This window comes from Antechinus flavipes, chromosome 1, assembly GCF_016432865.1.
Source record: "Antechinus flavipes isolate AdamAnt ecotype Samford, QLD, Australia chromosome 1, AdamAnt_v2, whole genome shotgun sequence".
Taxonomy (NCBI): Eukaryota; Metazoa; Chordata; class Mammalia; order Dasyuromorphia; family Dasyuridae; genus Antechinus; species Antechinus flavipes.
In genome coordinates, this window is record NC_067398.1 from 448,494,140 (window position 1) to 448,509,990 (window position 15,851).

The following is a 15,851-nucleotide window of genomic DNA, read 5'->3' on the forward strand; positions in this document are numbered from 1 at the left end:
GGGATGTGTAGTTTTCGAGAAACTAGGTAGCTCGAAGGAAGGGGAAGTCTTTTTTTTTTTTTTTCCTTTTAATTTGTAATAGGGAAAAGAACTCCCTACCCAAACAAAGTTAATGAATGCTACAGACATTTTAGGACCTCAGATTGTCAAGCAGGATAACACTAAAATGAAAACATTTTGATAGAAAAATCCAATTGTATTTTTCCCCCAGTACCTGTTCATCCTTCAGTAGTGTGGTCAGAAGAGTCCTCAATCAGTCATTATCTGAATTTCGATTTCCGCTTTCGAAAGCAATTCAATCTGCCTCACTGATACTCAGGCATTATTTCAGACACCTACACATTTTAGGACCCCAACACTTGCCTAGTCTTTAAGTGTTCAGTACGCATGCGCATGCTTCCTCTTTTTCCGGCTGGAATCATGGCGGGCGCAGAGTAAGTAAATGCTGCTCTCCTTTAGAATCCTTCTCCATCCTCGAAAATTGAAGCCTATCTGCCCATATCCCCTCGATCTGGCGAAAACCTAGGCCATATGTTATCTACTCATATGGCTTTATTTTCTTTTGGAGGCGGGATCCTTTGAAACCAGGCTGGGATGCAGGCGCTTTGGGGTGGAGGACGAATTGGGTCGGGAGGAATTGGGAGTAAATTGGGGACGGGGACGGGCCTAGGGTGGCAAAAGCCGGAGCTTTATGAGGGCCTACGAAGACCCGGGCCTCTCCTTTGCCGTTGCCTCGGATCAGCCTCGTTTTCCTTTGCTCTTGACTTATGACTAGAAGGCCTTACCGAGGCCCGTGTTTGGAAGCCCCTGGCATTTCCTAAAGTCCAGAGCGTGCGTTCCTCCGAGTCAACCCACATGGTGTTAAGTCCATTAAGTCTTGCAAAATATTTACAGAAAAGAGTAGCATCAAGCGTTTTGCACAACGTGGGCACTTTGAGTTGAGATGCAGGGTCGGTATGTTACTTAAAATACATAGGTAAGTAGGAAAATTAGAACTCAGAAGCCAAATGTTTTTGTTTGGAAGGGATCCAGGTAGAAATCAGTTCTTACAATTCTGAATTTTTTTTTTAGTGTTAGTAAATTTGGGCCTTTTTGACTACAGATATAGAAATCTCCAAGCATCCCTTTTCCCATTGTCGTGTTTTTCACCTTGTATAGATATGTGTTTACTCCCTTGATGAAGTGAATAGCTAATTAAAAGACAGGTTAAACTTGTGCTTGTCACATAATGAATAATACAGCCCTTATTGGAAGATAGTAAGTTAAAAGAGTAACTGGGATTCTTTATCTGTGGTAAAAAACAAAACAAAACATTGGCTATGGGAACTAGATTTGTGATAGAAGTATGTGGTCTAGAACTGTGACAGGTTATGTGCCTTGCCCAGGGTGGCATAACTAGTACCTTTTGTAGAGAATTCGATGACCTCGGTTCTTTCTGGCTCCAGGACCTACCATTTCAATAATGGACTTGTATTTAAGCTCAAGTATTGAGTTTAGTATCCTAGGCAAGGCATTTAGCCTCTCAGCTTTAGTTTCCTCAACTATGAAAGTGGAAAAAAATAACACTTATCTTGCAACATTTTGTGAAGATAAAGTACTATCTGTAAAATGTCTTGCAAATTTAAGGCACCTTTGAAAAGTTGTCATGAAGAGGGCTTCTGACTTATCCATTCAATTCTGTAATATTAAAATAGACTTAAGGATATTAGAGAAATAGTAGTTGTAATAATAGCTTATGTCTATATAGTGTCTTAAATGTATGTTAAATATATTCTGAGTTCTTAAAGGGATGAGGTAAGTGCTCAGATGAGGAAACTGAGGCAGTAGAGGTTAATTGACTTTTTCAGGATCCCTTAATAGCTAGTGTCTGAGTCTATTTTGGAACTCAGGTGTCCTTGTATAGTCCACGGTACTATGTTTGTGGGTTGTGTTTAGGGATGGCATTGTTTTTAGATTTTGTTTCTTTGAGAGAAAAACTAGTCAGAATTATTTGTTATTTTGAAAATATAGAGAAAAGAAGAAGTTACCATCTGTTCCAGAATCACTTCTGAAAAAGCGAAAAGCTTTTGCAATACTGAAGGCCAAACGCCTAAAGAAGAAGATGGCTATTAAAAAGGTAATTAATAGCATAACACCTTTTATTTATATGATAAATAACTTAAAACCTTGAAGGTTTTAATAGACATACTTGGGATTGAATTTTTAAATGGGTGGTTCACTTTTGGATCTTAAGAAAGGCATTTTGTGACATGTGCACATTTCTTTTTCAGCTCCGTAAAATACGGAGAAAAGTTATCTATGAAAAAGCTAAAGCCTATCATAAGGAGTACAGACAGATGTATAGAAGTGAAATCCGGCTGGCTAGAATGGCACGCAAAGCTGGCAACTACTATGTACCTGCTGAACCCAAGTTAGCGTTTGTGATTAGAATCAGAGGGTAAGTTGAATTCTGGCTTGGGGATTAGTTTGTTCTTGAAATACTTAGTTCTGTATCCCAACTGATTTGATTCCCTGATTTAGGAGATTTTTTAAAAACAAACAAACACAAAAAACCCAGAAAACTTTTTTGAAATGAACCATGTACTGTTGCCCCTCAGATTCTTTAAAACCACAACGATTTTGCTATAATTTTGGGTCACTAAAAGAAAACAGCCTGATCAATTTTTTTAATCCCATCTTCTCCTCTAGTATCAATGGTGTTAGCCCAAAGGTCCGAAAAGTTTTGCAGCTTCTTCGTCTTCGCCAAATCTTCAATGGAACTTTTGTTAAGCTTAACAAGGCTTCGATTAACATGCTGAGGATTGTGGAGCCATACATTGCATGGGGGTAAAGAGTTCTTCCTATTTTAATTTCTTTTATTATTTTTAAAGCAATTCCATTAATGACAAGTACACACATGAATACACACCCATTTTGATTTTATTTATTTCAGTTACCCAAACCTGAAGTCTGTGAATGACTTGATTTACAAACGTGGTTATGGCAAGATCAAGAAACAGAGAATTGCCTTGACTGATAATGCCCTTATTGCAAAATCTCTTGGTAAGTCTGATCTATTTAGATGGATTTTTGTAGAATTTAGAGCAGAAAGGGATATTATTGGTTCATTTTACAGAAGATAAAGCTTAAATGTATATGAGAAGTATCTTGCCCCCACTTCTACAGGGTAATAATAGTAGAATTAGGATTCTAATTAGATCCCAGTTCTGAAACTTCCCAGCAAACAAAAAGATTTGGCTCTATACCTATATCTATATGTTACAGTAAAATGAAATGTTTTGAATTGGATTCACCAGTGAATTCTAATGACATTTTTCAAGTATAAAAATTTTAATATATTCATTGCTTTGAACTTTTAAAATTATCTCTGATGGTAAACATAACGTTCAAATAAGTAGTACCCAGCTTATAAAAGTAATAGACCACGTAATTTTCAGGTAAATATGGAATTATCTGCATGGAGGACTTGATTCATGAGATCTACACTGTTGGCAAACACTTCAAAGTTGCTAACAACTTCCTGTGGCCCTTCAAATTGTCTTCTCCACGAGGTGGAATGAAGAAAAAGACTACACATTTTGTGGAAGGGGGAGATGCTGGTAACAGGGAAGACCAGATCAACAGGCTCATTAGAAGAATGAACTAAAGGTAAGCTTCAGGCATCTTAGAGGAAATTTTTAAATTTACACTTAAATATCATTTTAGTTTTCAAAGACTAGATTGGGGGTTATGTTTCAGACTTTTGGGGCAGAAACCAGTATGAATATTTTTAGTTCAGTTCCTGTGAATAAGTATAAGTTGGGCAGAGATCACTAGGTCAGATGGTCTTATTTGAAGGGATGGTTTTGACTGCAATAATTTTTTTTGATGGATTATATTTAGTGTCCCATGCTTAAAGGATAGACTTGAAGAGAAGAGAACATTTTAAACTGATGGGCAATTTCCCCCAAAAATTACTTGTGGCTGATAAATTTAGTCTTCAATGCTGATTTGAGCTAGTGTGTTTGAACTGAATAAGTTTTTAATTTTTTTTTCTTTTTCCCTATTTTCAGGTCTCTACCATGATTATTTTTCTAATGGTCTGTTAATAAAAAATGTCTCTGATAAAATTGGTATTTGCTTTATTGAACACATTTCTTCTGATTAATCAGGTTATGTGCCTGCTTCCATCATTAAAGCCTGAAGGCTTTAGGTACCTAGAGAGAGAAACCCTTGAATAGAGAGGGGGAGGGGCTTGTCTAATGGCAAATGGCAAATGGATACAAGCCATTAGGATCCACATCAGCATGTTGCTGCTGGACAGTGCTTGGGGATGGTATTTTATGAAAGAACATTTGTTTATTGAGCAGAAGTTATTACCATCTGCAGTATATTGGGGGGCGGAAATTTGTATGTTTTGACAAAGTAATTGACACAAATTCCTTATTTAGAAAAGTTGATTAAAATGAACTTTTATAGGTATATATCTGATTTCTGGAATTTTCCTCAACATTTTTCACTTTTTTGCTAAATTTCAGGGAATTAATTATTCATATGCAGTTGTTTTAGTCTTTGAAGTTTATGGCTCTTGCCTAGAAAAGAGGTTTCTTTTTGTATTAAAATACCTTGAGCAATCTGATGAAAGCAATTTACCCCCTTCTCAGATTACTTTTAGTAAATGCAATAAGTAAACGAGAATTATGAAAGGAAACCAATTAAATAGCAATAATTTTTTATTTTTTAAATTTATGGACCTTTGGGTTAAGAACCCTTGGCCCAATTAATATGCTAGAAACTGGAAACTATCTGATTACCTGTCCTCGCCAGAAGTGATCTTAAAATCTTCTATGGCATTTTGTATTCTTAAACATTTGACACATAATTTTAATCAATAATTATTTGTGCCTCTTAGTCCTGTAGTCTTATTTTTTTAGACACTTGTTTTTCTTAGACTTAGAGACTTATTTTTCTAGACACTTAGCTTTTCATTCATTTAGCAAACTATACACTGTAATTTGTTTAAAGCCAAAAGAATGATACAATTAAGAAAAAAAATCACTGAATAATTGGATCCTCCTTAGTTGAATGTAGCTTCAGTTCCAAATCTTACCTATAGTAGGCCTACCACCTCCCTTATATTATTTGGGCCTTTTAGTTTATGGTCTACACTTCCCTTGTGTTATCAATACACATTCTAAAAGTTTTTAACCTCATGGGACAAGGTATATGTACCTCTTATATGTATACAATAGGTATTCAAAAACCATGGGTGGAAGGGAATAATGAAAGTATAAACCGAAGAGTAATTGTTTTAAGATGGGAGTGAGGAATATAAGATGTTGAAAGGATTCAAGCCTGAAGAACTATATCAGTATATGGCTATAAGAAAGACATTGGGATATAAACAAATGGCTGAAAACCAGTTTTAGTAAGATTGACTGGAAAGATTGAATTGGAGGGAACGGGGAGACAAGAAAACTTGGGTGAGCCCTAAGTCACAGTGCTTGTGTAACATGAAAGAATAAGCCTGGCTTTGGTGACTAGCAAGTTTCTAAGATTCAATGACAGATGTTGGCAGAATATCTGGGGAATATGGAGATTTTGAAGACAAGTTTTTCTGAAAGGGGAGTGATTATCTGGAGTACTTGTCAGTGAACATCTTTAAAGCTCCTGCTACATAGTAGGCACAATTCTTAGAGCTGACAACGGGGAAATACTATTTCTGTTGCTAAGCTTACAATATAATTGAAGAAAAATATAAAAGGATGCACAAAAGGGTTAAGGGTATCTGTTTGACTGAGTTAGGTTAGATTGAAGATAGCCTAGATTCTCTTCTTGGAGTTCTAGTTAAACTGCCAATCCTTCAACCAAGAGGGGTCTTAGGAATAAAGGGACTGGCCTGTGTGATATAATAATGGAAAATGCTGAGTTTGGAGTTTAGAACCCTAGGTCTGCCACTTAGTACTTGTGTGCTTTGGGCAAGTAACTTCTGGGCATCAGTTTTTCTACTGAAAAAGGTATTAGGACTAAAAGTTTCTTCTGTCCTAAATCAGATTATGACTAACAAATGGGGACCAGATTTTTAGATAACTCGTCTCAGAAGCTACCTTCTTTGAAAGTTCAACAAAGTTGCCACGTCTTATGAGACCGTTACTGCTTTCCCACCTCTCCAATTGTTAATGCTGGCACAGTGGGAATTTGTATGTATTTTAAAGTTTTAAGTTTGTTGGTATATCTAGACAGATTTGGTTTTGTTTGAAATTTTCAGTGACTGGCACATAGGTTCTTAGTAAACTGCTTGATTCATAGTGAATCATTGAAGTAATCTGCAGAAGTGATAATTGAAGTTAAAAGAGTAAGACTTCAGAAGATTATAAAGAAGAGTAGACAGAAACAGGATCATGGGAAAGAGGCTACATCCAAGAACCAGTGGCCAAAGGAGAAGTTTAAAAGACCATTATTTAAAGTGATAATCCTGAGGCGGCTGGGATGTTAAGAAAAGGGAAAGGGCCATTGTCTTTATCGGCAAAGGTCATCAGTCTTTTAAACCAGCTAAATTTTGGATTGAGACCGGTTGAGGTCAAGGTGCTGTCCAATCCATTTTATATTAGTAGTACAAAATAGGTCGAAAGATTGCAATATTCTTTAGTAGACTAACCATTGGAGCATGCATTTGGCTGTGACATTTTTTCCACTACTATTGTGGGTTTTCATTTCATATAAGATTGACCTCGGGGCAAATGTTAAGGAAGAGCCGAGAAAGGAGAGTTGCTCAGACCTATTTTGGGGAGCACTAATCACTTGAAGTCGAATTCTAAATCTGATGCCATTTGGTCTATAAGACTACTCAGGTCCCGCATGGTGAACATCTATAAGCCGCAGGAAAAGGTCCCAGTACCCGAGCTCTCCCTGCTCTCCCCTGCCCTCGGGTCTATTAACCTGCAGCGAAATTCCGAGCCTCCGCACCCGCCCTCCCCCAATCCCCAGAGGCTGCCTTTCACTGGTCCTCAGTCCTGTGGCCTAATGCAGGTCTGGAGGCCCTCGGGCCCCGCCTTCCCACCCTCCTCCGGGTCTCGCGCCCTTGGCCTTGCGCTCTGGGCCCCTAGCAACGCGCGCGCCTTGTCAGGGTGGTGGGGAAGCGCGGCGGGCGGGGGCGCCTGCCCGCGGAACCGCCACCTCCGGGCGGGGGCCGCTGTCTCCGCCCCCGACGGCTCTAGCGCAGCTGGGGGTGAGGGAGGACACATCGGGCCCCAGGAGGCCTCTTGGCCCTCCCCATGGGGCCCCGGGTCGCCTGCCGGGGGGCATGGCCACCCTGGGAACGGCGACCGTGACCGTATGCACGCCGCTAGCTGCGGGGACCCAGCTGCCCGCCCGAGTCACCCGACCCGGGCCCGCCGGAGACGGCGCCGGGATGAGAAGGAGTGACGGCCCTCTGTGGAGCAGCGGGGACGGTGAGTGTGGGCGGGGGCGGGGCGAGGAGGAGGGAGAACAAGGGTGTGGAGGGGAAGAAAGGGAGCGGAGTGGGGCGGGGCCAGCTCGGGTCTGAGCCCGGGAGGAGCAGCGGTGGGGCGGGGCGCAGGTGATCCATACAGTCGCAGAGCATATTAGCTCCCGTTTATTTCCAGAGGAGAAAACTGAGTCAGACCTCGCTCCGTAGCGAGGATTGGAAGTGCAGGTGGTCTGATTTCCATGTTCACAGATAATGATCAGGATGGGATGTGAACATGTGGATCCTGCTAACACTTCCCCCTTTTCAATAATTTGTACTCCCAAGAGCTATGGACCGGAGGGAAGATCCTGGATGAGCCCTTAACCTTTAAGCTGAAGCAGATTTTGGATGCTGGATGGGCATCTTGATGACCTTTGGTAATGAGTGGATGGAGGAATATGTTGAACTGGAAACAAGAATAGCTAGAATTTAAGTGGAGATCCACACATAGCTTGATAGAGATTCTGCAACACTACACTCATAATACTTTAAGGATTGCAAAGGGTTTTCCTTAACAATCCTGGGAGATACAAGTGGATTACCTTCATTTTACAGGGATAGGAAATCAGTAAGTGACTTGTTTAATTAAGGTTACATAGCCACTAAGTATTGGAAGGGCAATTCCAACATTCATTTTTGTAAGATTTTTAAGTTCCAAATTTTCTCTTCCTTCTGTCTTTTCGCTTTCCCCTCTCCAAAGCCACAAACTTTTATATAGGCTATAAGTGTACAATCATGTTAAAACATTTCCATATTAGTCATATTGTGAAAGAAGAATCAAAACTAAAGGGAAAAAGCAAGAGAAAGAAAAAAAAAGTGAAAATAGTATGCTTCTATCTGCATTGAGTCTCTACAATGCTTTCTCTGGATGCGAATAGCATTTTCCAATATGAGTCTTTTGGCATTGGAACTGCAATTCCAGCACAAGACTCTTCTAAGTCCAAGTTGAGCATACTTTTCATGATACACTATATTTCTAGAAAGGTATATGCACATAGAAAGGGAAACTGTAGTTCTGCTGTCAAGATAAAATAGATTGAAGTGTTAGGAGGTAATAAGGGAATCCTGGTGACTTCACTAAATTTAGTGTTACCCTTACATTCAGATACCTAAAGATTTGGGAAGATTTAGATTCATTGATGAGGAAGAAGAATACAGGTGTCCCTGCAGGAATATAGAAATAAGTTTAATTTTTAGAGGAAGCCCAAGTTAAAACTGAGAGGGAACAAAGGTAGAAGTGTCAAAAGGGAGAATAGGCAAAAATAATTGGCCAGGTGAATTTTGAAAAAAGTTCAAATCAAATGGGAGAATTGGTGAATAAATTACAGGAAAATAATATTTAAGATGATGAGTGGAGAGAGATGCATGAGTATGACAGGGTAATTTTGTAATGATCAATAGATTTAGATATATTGAAATTGGAGATAAGACGTAGCTACTAGTAGATGTGGTTGGAGAGGAGGAGTAGAAGGTATAAAAGGGAGGAAGCAGGTTAGAAAAGTTATGAGAACAACAAATGTATAGACATGGGTAAAATAGGCAAATTCATCTCAGGACCACATAAAGTATGGATGGATTTTTGGATGGAGGACTCAGGAAAAGTTTGAATTAGGAATAAAAGCTAAGGAGGTAAAACTAAGATGACACAGTAGAGACAGGAAGTTGCCCAACATCTCCTCAAACTACTTCAAATTCCTTTACATAAATAAATTTTGGAGCATCAGAATACTCGAAAAGATGGAGTAGAACATTTTCCTGCTGAAGACAACTTAGGTCAGTTAAAAGGTCAGGGTAGGAGTCCATTGTGCAGTTTCAGTGAATGACATGCCAGTAAAGTCCCAGCCCAATACCAGTAAAGCAGGACTGGGTCTAGGGAGTCCTGAATCTGCACTAGTTCTGGTGGCTTCCAGACCTCTCATCCCAGAAAGGTCAAGGAGGTGGCAGGGGACGTGGCAGGTCAGCAGAAAAAGTCTGTGACTTTTGAGAGCCAAGCACACAATCCCCCGCTAAGGCCCTGTTAGCGCAGCCTCAGCCTCAGCACTGGCAAAGCAGGACTCTGTTGTTTTAATGAACTAGATTTTATAGCTACAGTGGAGCTGGGATACTCCTAATAGTTTCAGGGCAGAAAAGAGTGCTTGTGATCAGATCCCTAGAAGGATCTCTGAAAATAACTGGCACAAAATCTTTGAAGCTTTGGACAGTGCGCCCTCACCCTGGAAACAGAGCCCTACTTTAACAAAGAGTTAAAAGCCATGTAATAGGCTAGGAAAATGAGCAGGCAACAAAAAAAGTTTCTGACCATAAAGTTACTGTGGTGACAAGCAACATCAAAACATTCAGAAGATAACAAAGTCAAAGCTCCTATGTCTAAAGTCTCCAAGAAAAATAAGAATTGGTCTCAGGTCATGGAAGAACTCAAAAGGGATTTTTAAAATCAAGAAAGATACAGGAAAAATTAGGAAAAGAATTGAGTGGTGTAAAAGGAAGTACAAAAAGCTAATAAGACAAATGCCTTAAAAAAGAATAAAAGCTAAAAAAGTCAGAATTACTGGGAAGGTAGTGACCTGTAGTTTGTTTTAATATGATGTATTTGATTCAGGCCAGCTCTTGTTTTATCTAATTTTTAAGTTGCTAATTTATATTAAGTCATTAAATGTATGGCTGACCTATAAAGACACGGGTGCTAAAGGGATGGATATTTTTTTCTTCAATAAGGGTCACCCTTCCCATTAAATCAATTGTGTAATGTTAATATTGCTTTGGAGAGGAGCAGAAATAAAACTTCTGTTTTGTAACTTTCACAAGATGGGAAATCCTGTTTTCTAAAAACCAAATATTGTCTGTTGTCTAGAAGATAAATTGAGAGAGATTAGGGCATAAAAAATATAATCATAGAGTCTTAGAATATTTGAAGTAGGAGGACTTTTAGATCAATTTATTCATCTATCTCATTAGAAGAAGAAGCTGAAGCTCAGAATTGTGTGAAATGACTTATTCAGGGTCATACAATGAATTTAATTCCCAATCCTGTGATCTTTCTACTCCCTCTCACAAGTACATCTTTATTATCATCCTCTTTTATTTTGTGAATTGAAAGTTTTAACATTGACCTCTTTCTAAAGGTATGCATACTAGCTTATACCCTCCAAAAGGCAATTAGATATTAAGATAATAAACAGAAAACTATGAATTTTCCTCTATGTATTAAGTAGGCTGAAAATGACTTACAGTAAGAAGTATGGTACATTGTTCTTTTTCTGTGATTAGGTGATAATAGTCAATGTTTGGCATTTTCTATGCCTTTGATCTGAAATTCAAGGATAAGCCACCTTTTTTTTTTAAATGTAAGAAACTTTAATCTGAAGAATGATTTAACAATATGTCAGACAAAAAAAAATAAGTCTGAACAAAGAAATTAATAGTGACATTATACACTATCCTGGTTAGAACATATAAAGAATTTTTATTTAATTTTGGTACCACATATTAGGAAGCACATTTATAAAGACCTTGATGGGTCTACTAAGATAGCAAGTGATGTGGAGACCATGCCAAGTGAGGACTAATTATAGTAATTAGGAATATTTAGTCTGAAAAAGAGAAGATTTAAGGGGTACATGATAGTATTCAAGTATTTGAAGTGCCATCAGGTGAAAGTGAAATTAAGTTTATTTTGCTTTTCCCCAAATAGTGGAATAGGGAACATTGGATGTATAGATTTAGGCCAGGAGGCACATTTAGGCCTAGTATAAAGAAAAATGTTCTAACAATTACAGTTATCTCAGAGTGGAATGTATTTCTAAGACCAGTGGCAAAACTTCCCCTTATTATAGGTGTAGGGAATTCTTTCTTCAGATATGCTTTAAAATTGGATAGTCAATGAATTCTGTCCCAGTTTTGGCATTCTATGATATCAATAATTATTTTTGATTGGTTCCAGAGGCTAGGACTAAGAGTAAGAGGTAGAAGTTGAAAAGAGATAGATTCAAGCTTGATTTAAAGAAAAACTTTGTGACAGATATGACCAAAAGTGTAATAAGTTGGTTCTAGAGTAGTAGCTTTCCCCCTCATTGGAGGTGAGCAATTGTTTGAGAAAATGGGATTCCTTTTCAGATACAGGTTAGACTAGATGAACTTGGAGGACCAGTCCAGCTATAATTTTGAATTGAGTTGGAATGAAATTATCAAGCATTAACAGGAATACCCAGCTAATGATTAGTAAAGCTAGATGTTGAGCACAGAATTTTTGTCTTTTGTCTCTAGAAATAGAGAAATTATAATTGTCTTTTGGAAATTTTTATTATATTTTTATGTTCTAGAATCATATGCATCAGAATTAAATTACTTGCTGTCCGAATGCAGCCTAAGAAGGTGAGCATTGCATATTGTGATTTATTAAATGTTGCATTGTTGAACAAATTTATTGGCATAAAAACCTTTTTCTTCCTTACACTGTGAATAAATGTCTACACTTTGTTTATATTCTCAATGTTGTTGAAATCAGTAGGAACTTAAGATCAGAGAGTTTTCCTTTTCATTTAATTACATAAATGCAATATTATGACTAGGATTCTTTTTTCTTCCCAAATGAGGAGAAAAATCTTTATTCTAGATTCAAACTGTTTGGATTATGAATTGAGACTGTCAGCCAGACACTGGTAGGTAGACATGTTATGCTGCTAATCTTTTATTTATTTAATGGTATGTTATTTTTTCCCCAATCACATGTCAAGACAATTTTTAGCATTCATTTTACAAGATTTTGAGTTCCAAATTTTGCTCCTTTCCTTTCTCCCCTTTCCTCTTCTGAAAATGTCAGGTAATTTGATATAGGTTATACATGTGCTATTATATAAAACATATTTCTTTGAAGTGACAAAAATATGTTTTCATCTTGCATTCAGAGTCCATCAGTTCTTTCTCTGGATATAAAAAGCATTTTCCTTCATGAGTACTTTGTACTTGTCTTAGATCATTGTGTTACTGAGAAGGGCTAAGTTATTCCTAGTGGATCGTCACACAATGTTGCTGATACTGTGTGCAATGTTTTCCCGATTCTGCTCATTTCATTTTATATCATTTCAGAAACGACTTTCCAGATTTTTCTGAAATCTGCTTATTTATCATTTCTTATTGTATAATAGTGTTCCATTATATTCGTATACCACAGCTTGTTCAGCCTAGTTAATGAGCATGCTCTCCATTTCTAATATTTTGCCATCACGAAAAAGTCTGCTATAAATATTTTTGCACATATAAGCCCTTTCTTCTTTTTTATGGTCTCTTTGAGATACAGACGTAGTGGTAATATTGCTGGATCAAAAGGTATGCACAGTTTGCTTATCCTTTAGCCATAGTTCCAAATTACTCTCAGAATGGTTGTATTACTTCACAAGTCTACCAACAGTTCATTAGTATCCCAATTTCCCTACATCTTCACTACCATTTATTATTTTCCTTTTTTGTAAGATTAGCCAATCTCTGATAGGTGTCAGTTGGTACCTCAGAGTTACTTTAATTTGCTTTTCTTGAATCAAAAAAAAAAAATTTAGACCACTTCTTCATATGCCTATATGTAGTTTTGATTCCTTCATCTGAAAACTGCCTTTTTATCCCCAATATATCAATTGGGGAATACTGTCAATGTTTTAATTGTTGAATATCTTCCTACAGTGAAGAGGCTAAGAATATGGATACCTGGCTTCTGGTCCTGGCTCTGCAAATCAGTTGGATATTAGACCTTGGACAAAACATTTAACATCAAATCATCAGGTTGTTTTTTTTTTTTTTGTTTTGTTTTTTTAATTTCCAAATATAATAAATCCTGCTACTTTTGCCAATGGAGAGGGGAAGCAAGTATGGTGTAGTGACAAAAACTACTGGATTTGGAGTCAGAAGACATGGTTCATGCCTATATGACCTTGGCCCAGTTACCATCACATTTTTTTTCTAGTTATTCACAGAAAGCTTTGGGAATAATACCACAAGATTTTAGAGCTAAAGAGGTCTTAGAGATTACTCAGTCATATTACCTTAGAATATTAGTGTTGGGACAGATTATCTCCTCCAACCTCATTATCAGAGCCCTTAAGAGGTTGATCCTTTATTTAGAAGATGATCATCTAATTGAGAGCCAGAAAGGGCCAAGGAACAGATGATATATGGTGTTTGCTGCCCAGCAACTTCAGGAGAAATGCCAGGAGAAGAACAGAGGTTTGTATACAACATTTGTAGATCTCATTAAACCCTTTGATACCATCAGTCATGTGAGGGCTTATGGAAAATTATTTCAAGATTTGGTTGCCTGGGAAAGTTCATCATTATTTTATGTTAATTTCACAATGGCATATTTGTCTCAGTTCTGGATAATGGACAATGCTCTCAACACTTTCCCAGTCACCAATGGAGTGAAAAAAGGCTATGTGCTTGCTCTCATGCTTTTTAACCTGACGTTTTTAGCCATTTTGTCAAATGCCTTCAATGAGGACAAACATGGCATCAAGGTCAGCTAGCACACTAATAGCAACTTTTTCAATTTGAAAAGGTTACAAGCCAAGACTAAAGTGGAGGGAGTGTTTGGTGCATGATATTTTTGTTTGCAGGTGATTGTACACTCAGTGCAGTCTCTGAATGTGAAATGCAAGAAAGTATGGGTCTATTCTCTGCTACTTCTGCTAATTTTAGCCTGACAATTAATACCAAGGAAACACAGATGCTCCACTAGTAAGCACCAGACCATCCATCAGTTACAGCAAATGGAGAAATTTTGAATCCTGTGGATAAGTTCACTTATCTCAACAATATGCCTTCCAAGGATGTACTCATTAATAATAAGGTTGACACCTGCATTGCCAGAGCTAGCTTGGTGTTTGGGAGGCTCCAAAGAAAAGTGTGGGAGAAAAGAGGTATTAGATTGATTATCATTGTTTCTCTCTATAAAGGTAAAAGGAATACATTGTCCTGTGACAATCATAGTGGGGTTCTCTCTGTTGGTGATTAGGAAAATACAAAAGTATCCAGAACCTGGGTAAGCATGATGTATAATACTGATGAACTTAACTAGACAATAAAATTTTCCATAAGCCTTCTTGACTGATAGTATTAGAGGGCTTGGACAGATCTATAATTATTGTGTTCTACTCTGTTCTGCTCCTGACATTTCTCCTGGAGTTGTTGAGCAGCAAATAGCATATTGACTGTTCTTCAGCCCCTTCTGAAGCCATATTGACTCAAGTAGATGACCATCTTCCAGATGAAAGATTAGCCTATTAAGGAGGACTCTTGTCAAGAATCTTTCCATTAGTGACTTAAGAAAAAGGATCTCTTCCCTTTCTCCATGATTGTCATAGGACAATGTATTCCCTTCACCTTTATAAATATCCTTGAAAATTTTAGTCAGCTTTTATAGGAGCAATGGAGCTTCTACCTTATGAATCACTGCTGGAAAAGAATCAGCATCAGTTGTTTTGCCACATGAAAGGAGCCTAAAGGCATTAAAACTTCTCCAGTTGGAACTTCAGCTAGGGAAGGATTGACTGCAACCTGAGGCAAATGGTCAGAGGCTTCACACATTCGTTGATGATGATCTGTTGAGAACACTATGGAAGTGTTCAGCCCATCTTTCTAGGATCATGTTCTTATTACTAATCAGTGCCTCCTTTCTCAGCACTGAATTGCTGATATGCACCTTAGGCCTTTGGCCTATAGTCTTCCTGACATCATAAAAGTGCTTTGGATTTTTATAAAGCTGAATTTCATTTGCCTCCTTACTAAACCAAAATTCCTGCGTCTCTCTTAAGCTTCACTTGTACTTTACTTTTGATGGAATTAAATGCTTCCTTCTTAAAAATGGATGAACTAGCTTGCTGGTGGACTCTGTGGAGTTCTTGTTTTTCATTTAGCAACTTGTGAATTTCCCTATCATTTTCAGCAGATCAGTCTTGATTGTGTGTGAGTATTCTGACCCAGATGAACAAACGCAGTGCTGTACACCAAATCTCTGAAAGTTGCCCATTCATTTTTCTGGGCACTCTTGCTAACTGTATATTGGCTCCACTTTCCCTCTAAGTTAGTGATAAAACTGTTCTTGCTCAAAGAAGCACTCTGATCTGTTGACAGTAATTCTTCTGGTAGTCATTTTGCCTTGAGCCACTACTTAATTGAATGTGAGTATTTAGCTTTTTTTGTGATTCATTTGCAGTGTGGAATCCCTTCCTCCTGCAGTATCAGTATCAGGGCTTTTTCTAGCCCTTTTCTCACTTCAGGAGGTGAGCATTGTGATGAAGTAGGCAATATCAGGAAAACATTATACAGAGCAATGCAGTTCAGGGAACCAAGGCAATCCCAATAAACTTTGTATGGAAAGCGCTGCCATTTACATCCA

General features: G+C 37.9%; 2 protein-coding genes across 4 annotated transcripts in view; both read left to right on the forward strand.

The window, feature by feature from the left end:
- Positions 1-329: 329 nt before the first annotated feature.
- On the forward strand, positions 330-4,109 carry RPL7 (ribosomal protein L7). The gene is made up of 7 exons (XM_051970044.1): positions 330-434; positions 2,011-2,116; positions 2,271-2,437; positions 2,689-2,826; positions 2,933-3,042; positions 3,438-3,648; positions 4,053-4,109. Exons 1-6 carry the CDS (start codon positions 388-390, stop codon positions 3,644-3,646), a joined length of 777 nt encoding a protein of 258 aa, XP_051826004.1. The 5' UTR covers positions 330-387; the 3' UTR covers positions 3,647-3,648; positions 4,053-4,109.
- Positions 4,110-7,183: 3,074 nt separating this feature from the next.
- Positions 7,184-15,851, forward strand: part of C1H8orf89 (chromosome 1 C8orf89 homolog) — a 79,198-nt gene continuing 70,530 nt past the window's right edge. For 2 of the 3 annotated variants that reach the window (XM_051970041.1, XM_051970042.1), the window contains exons 1-2: positions 7,184-7,430; positions 11,788-11,839. In XM_051970041.1, the coding sequence (XP_051826001.1) occupies positions 7,283-7,430; positions 11,788-11,839 (200 nt within the window). In that variant the 5' untranslated portion in view covers positions 7,184-7,282. The remainder of the gene's footprint in view (positions 7,431-11,787; positions 11,840-15,851) is intronic. The other variant, XM_051970043.1, reaches the window with a different exon arrangement.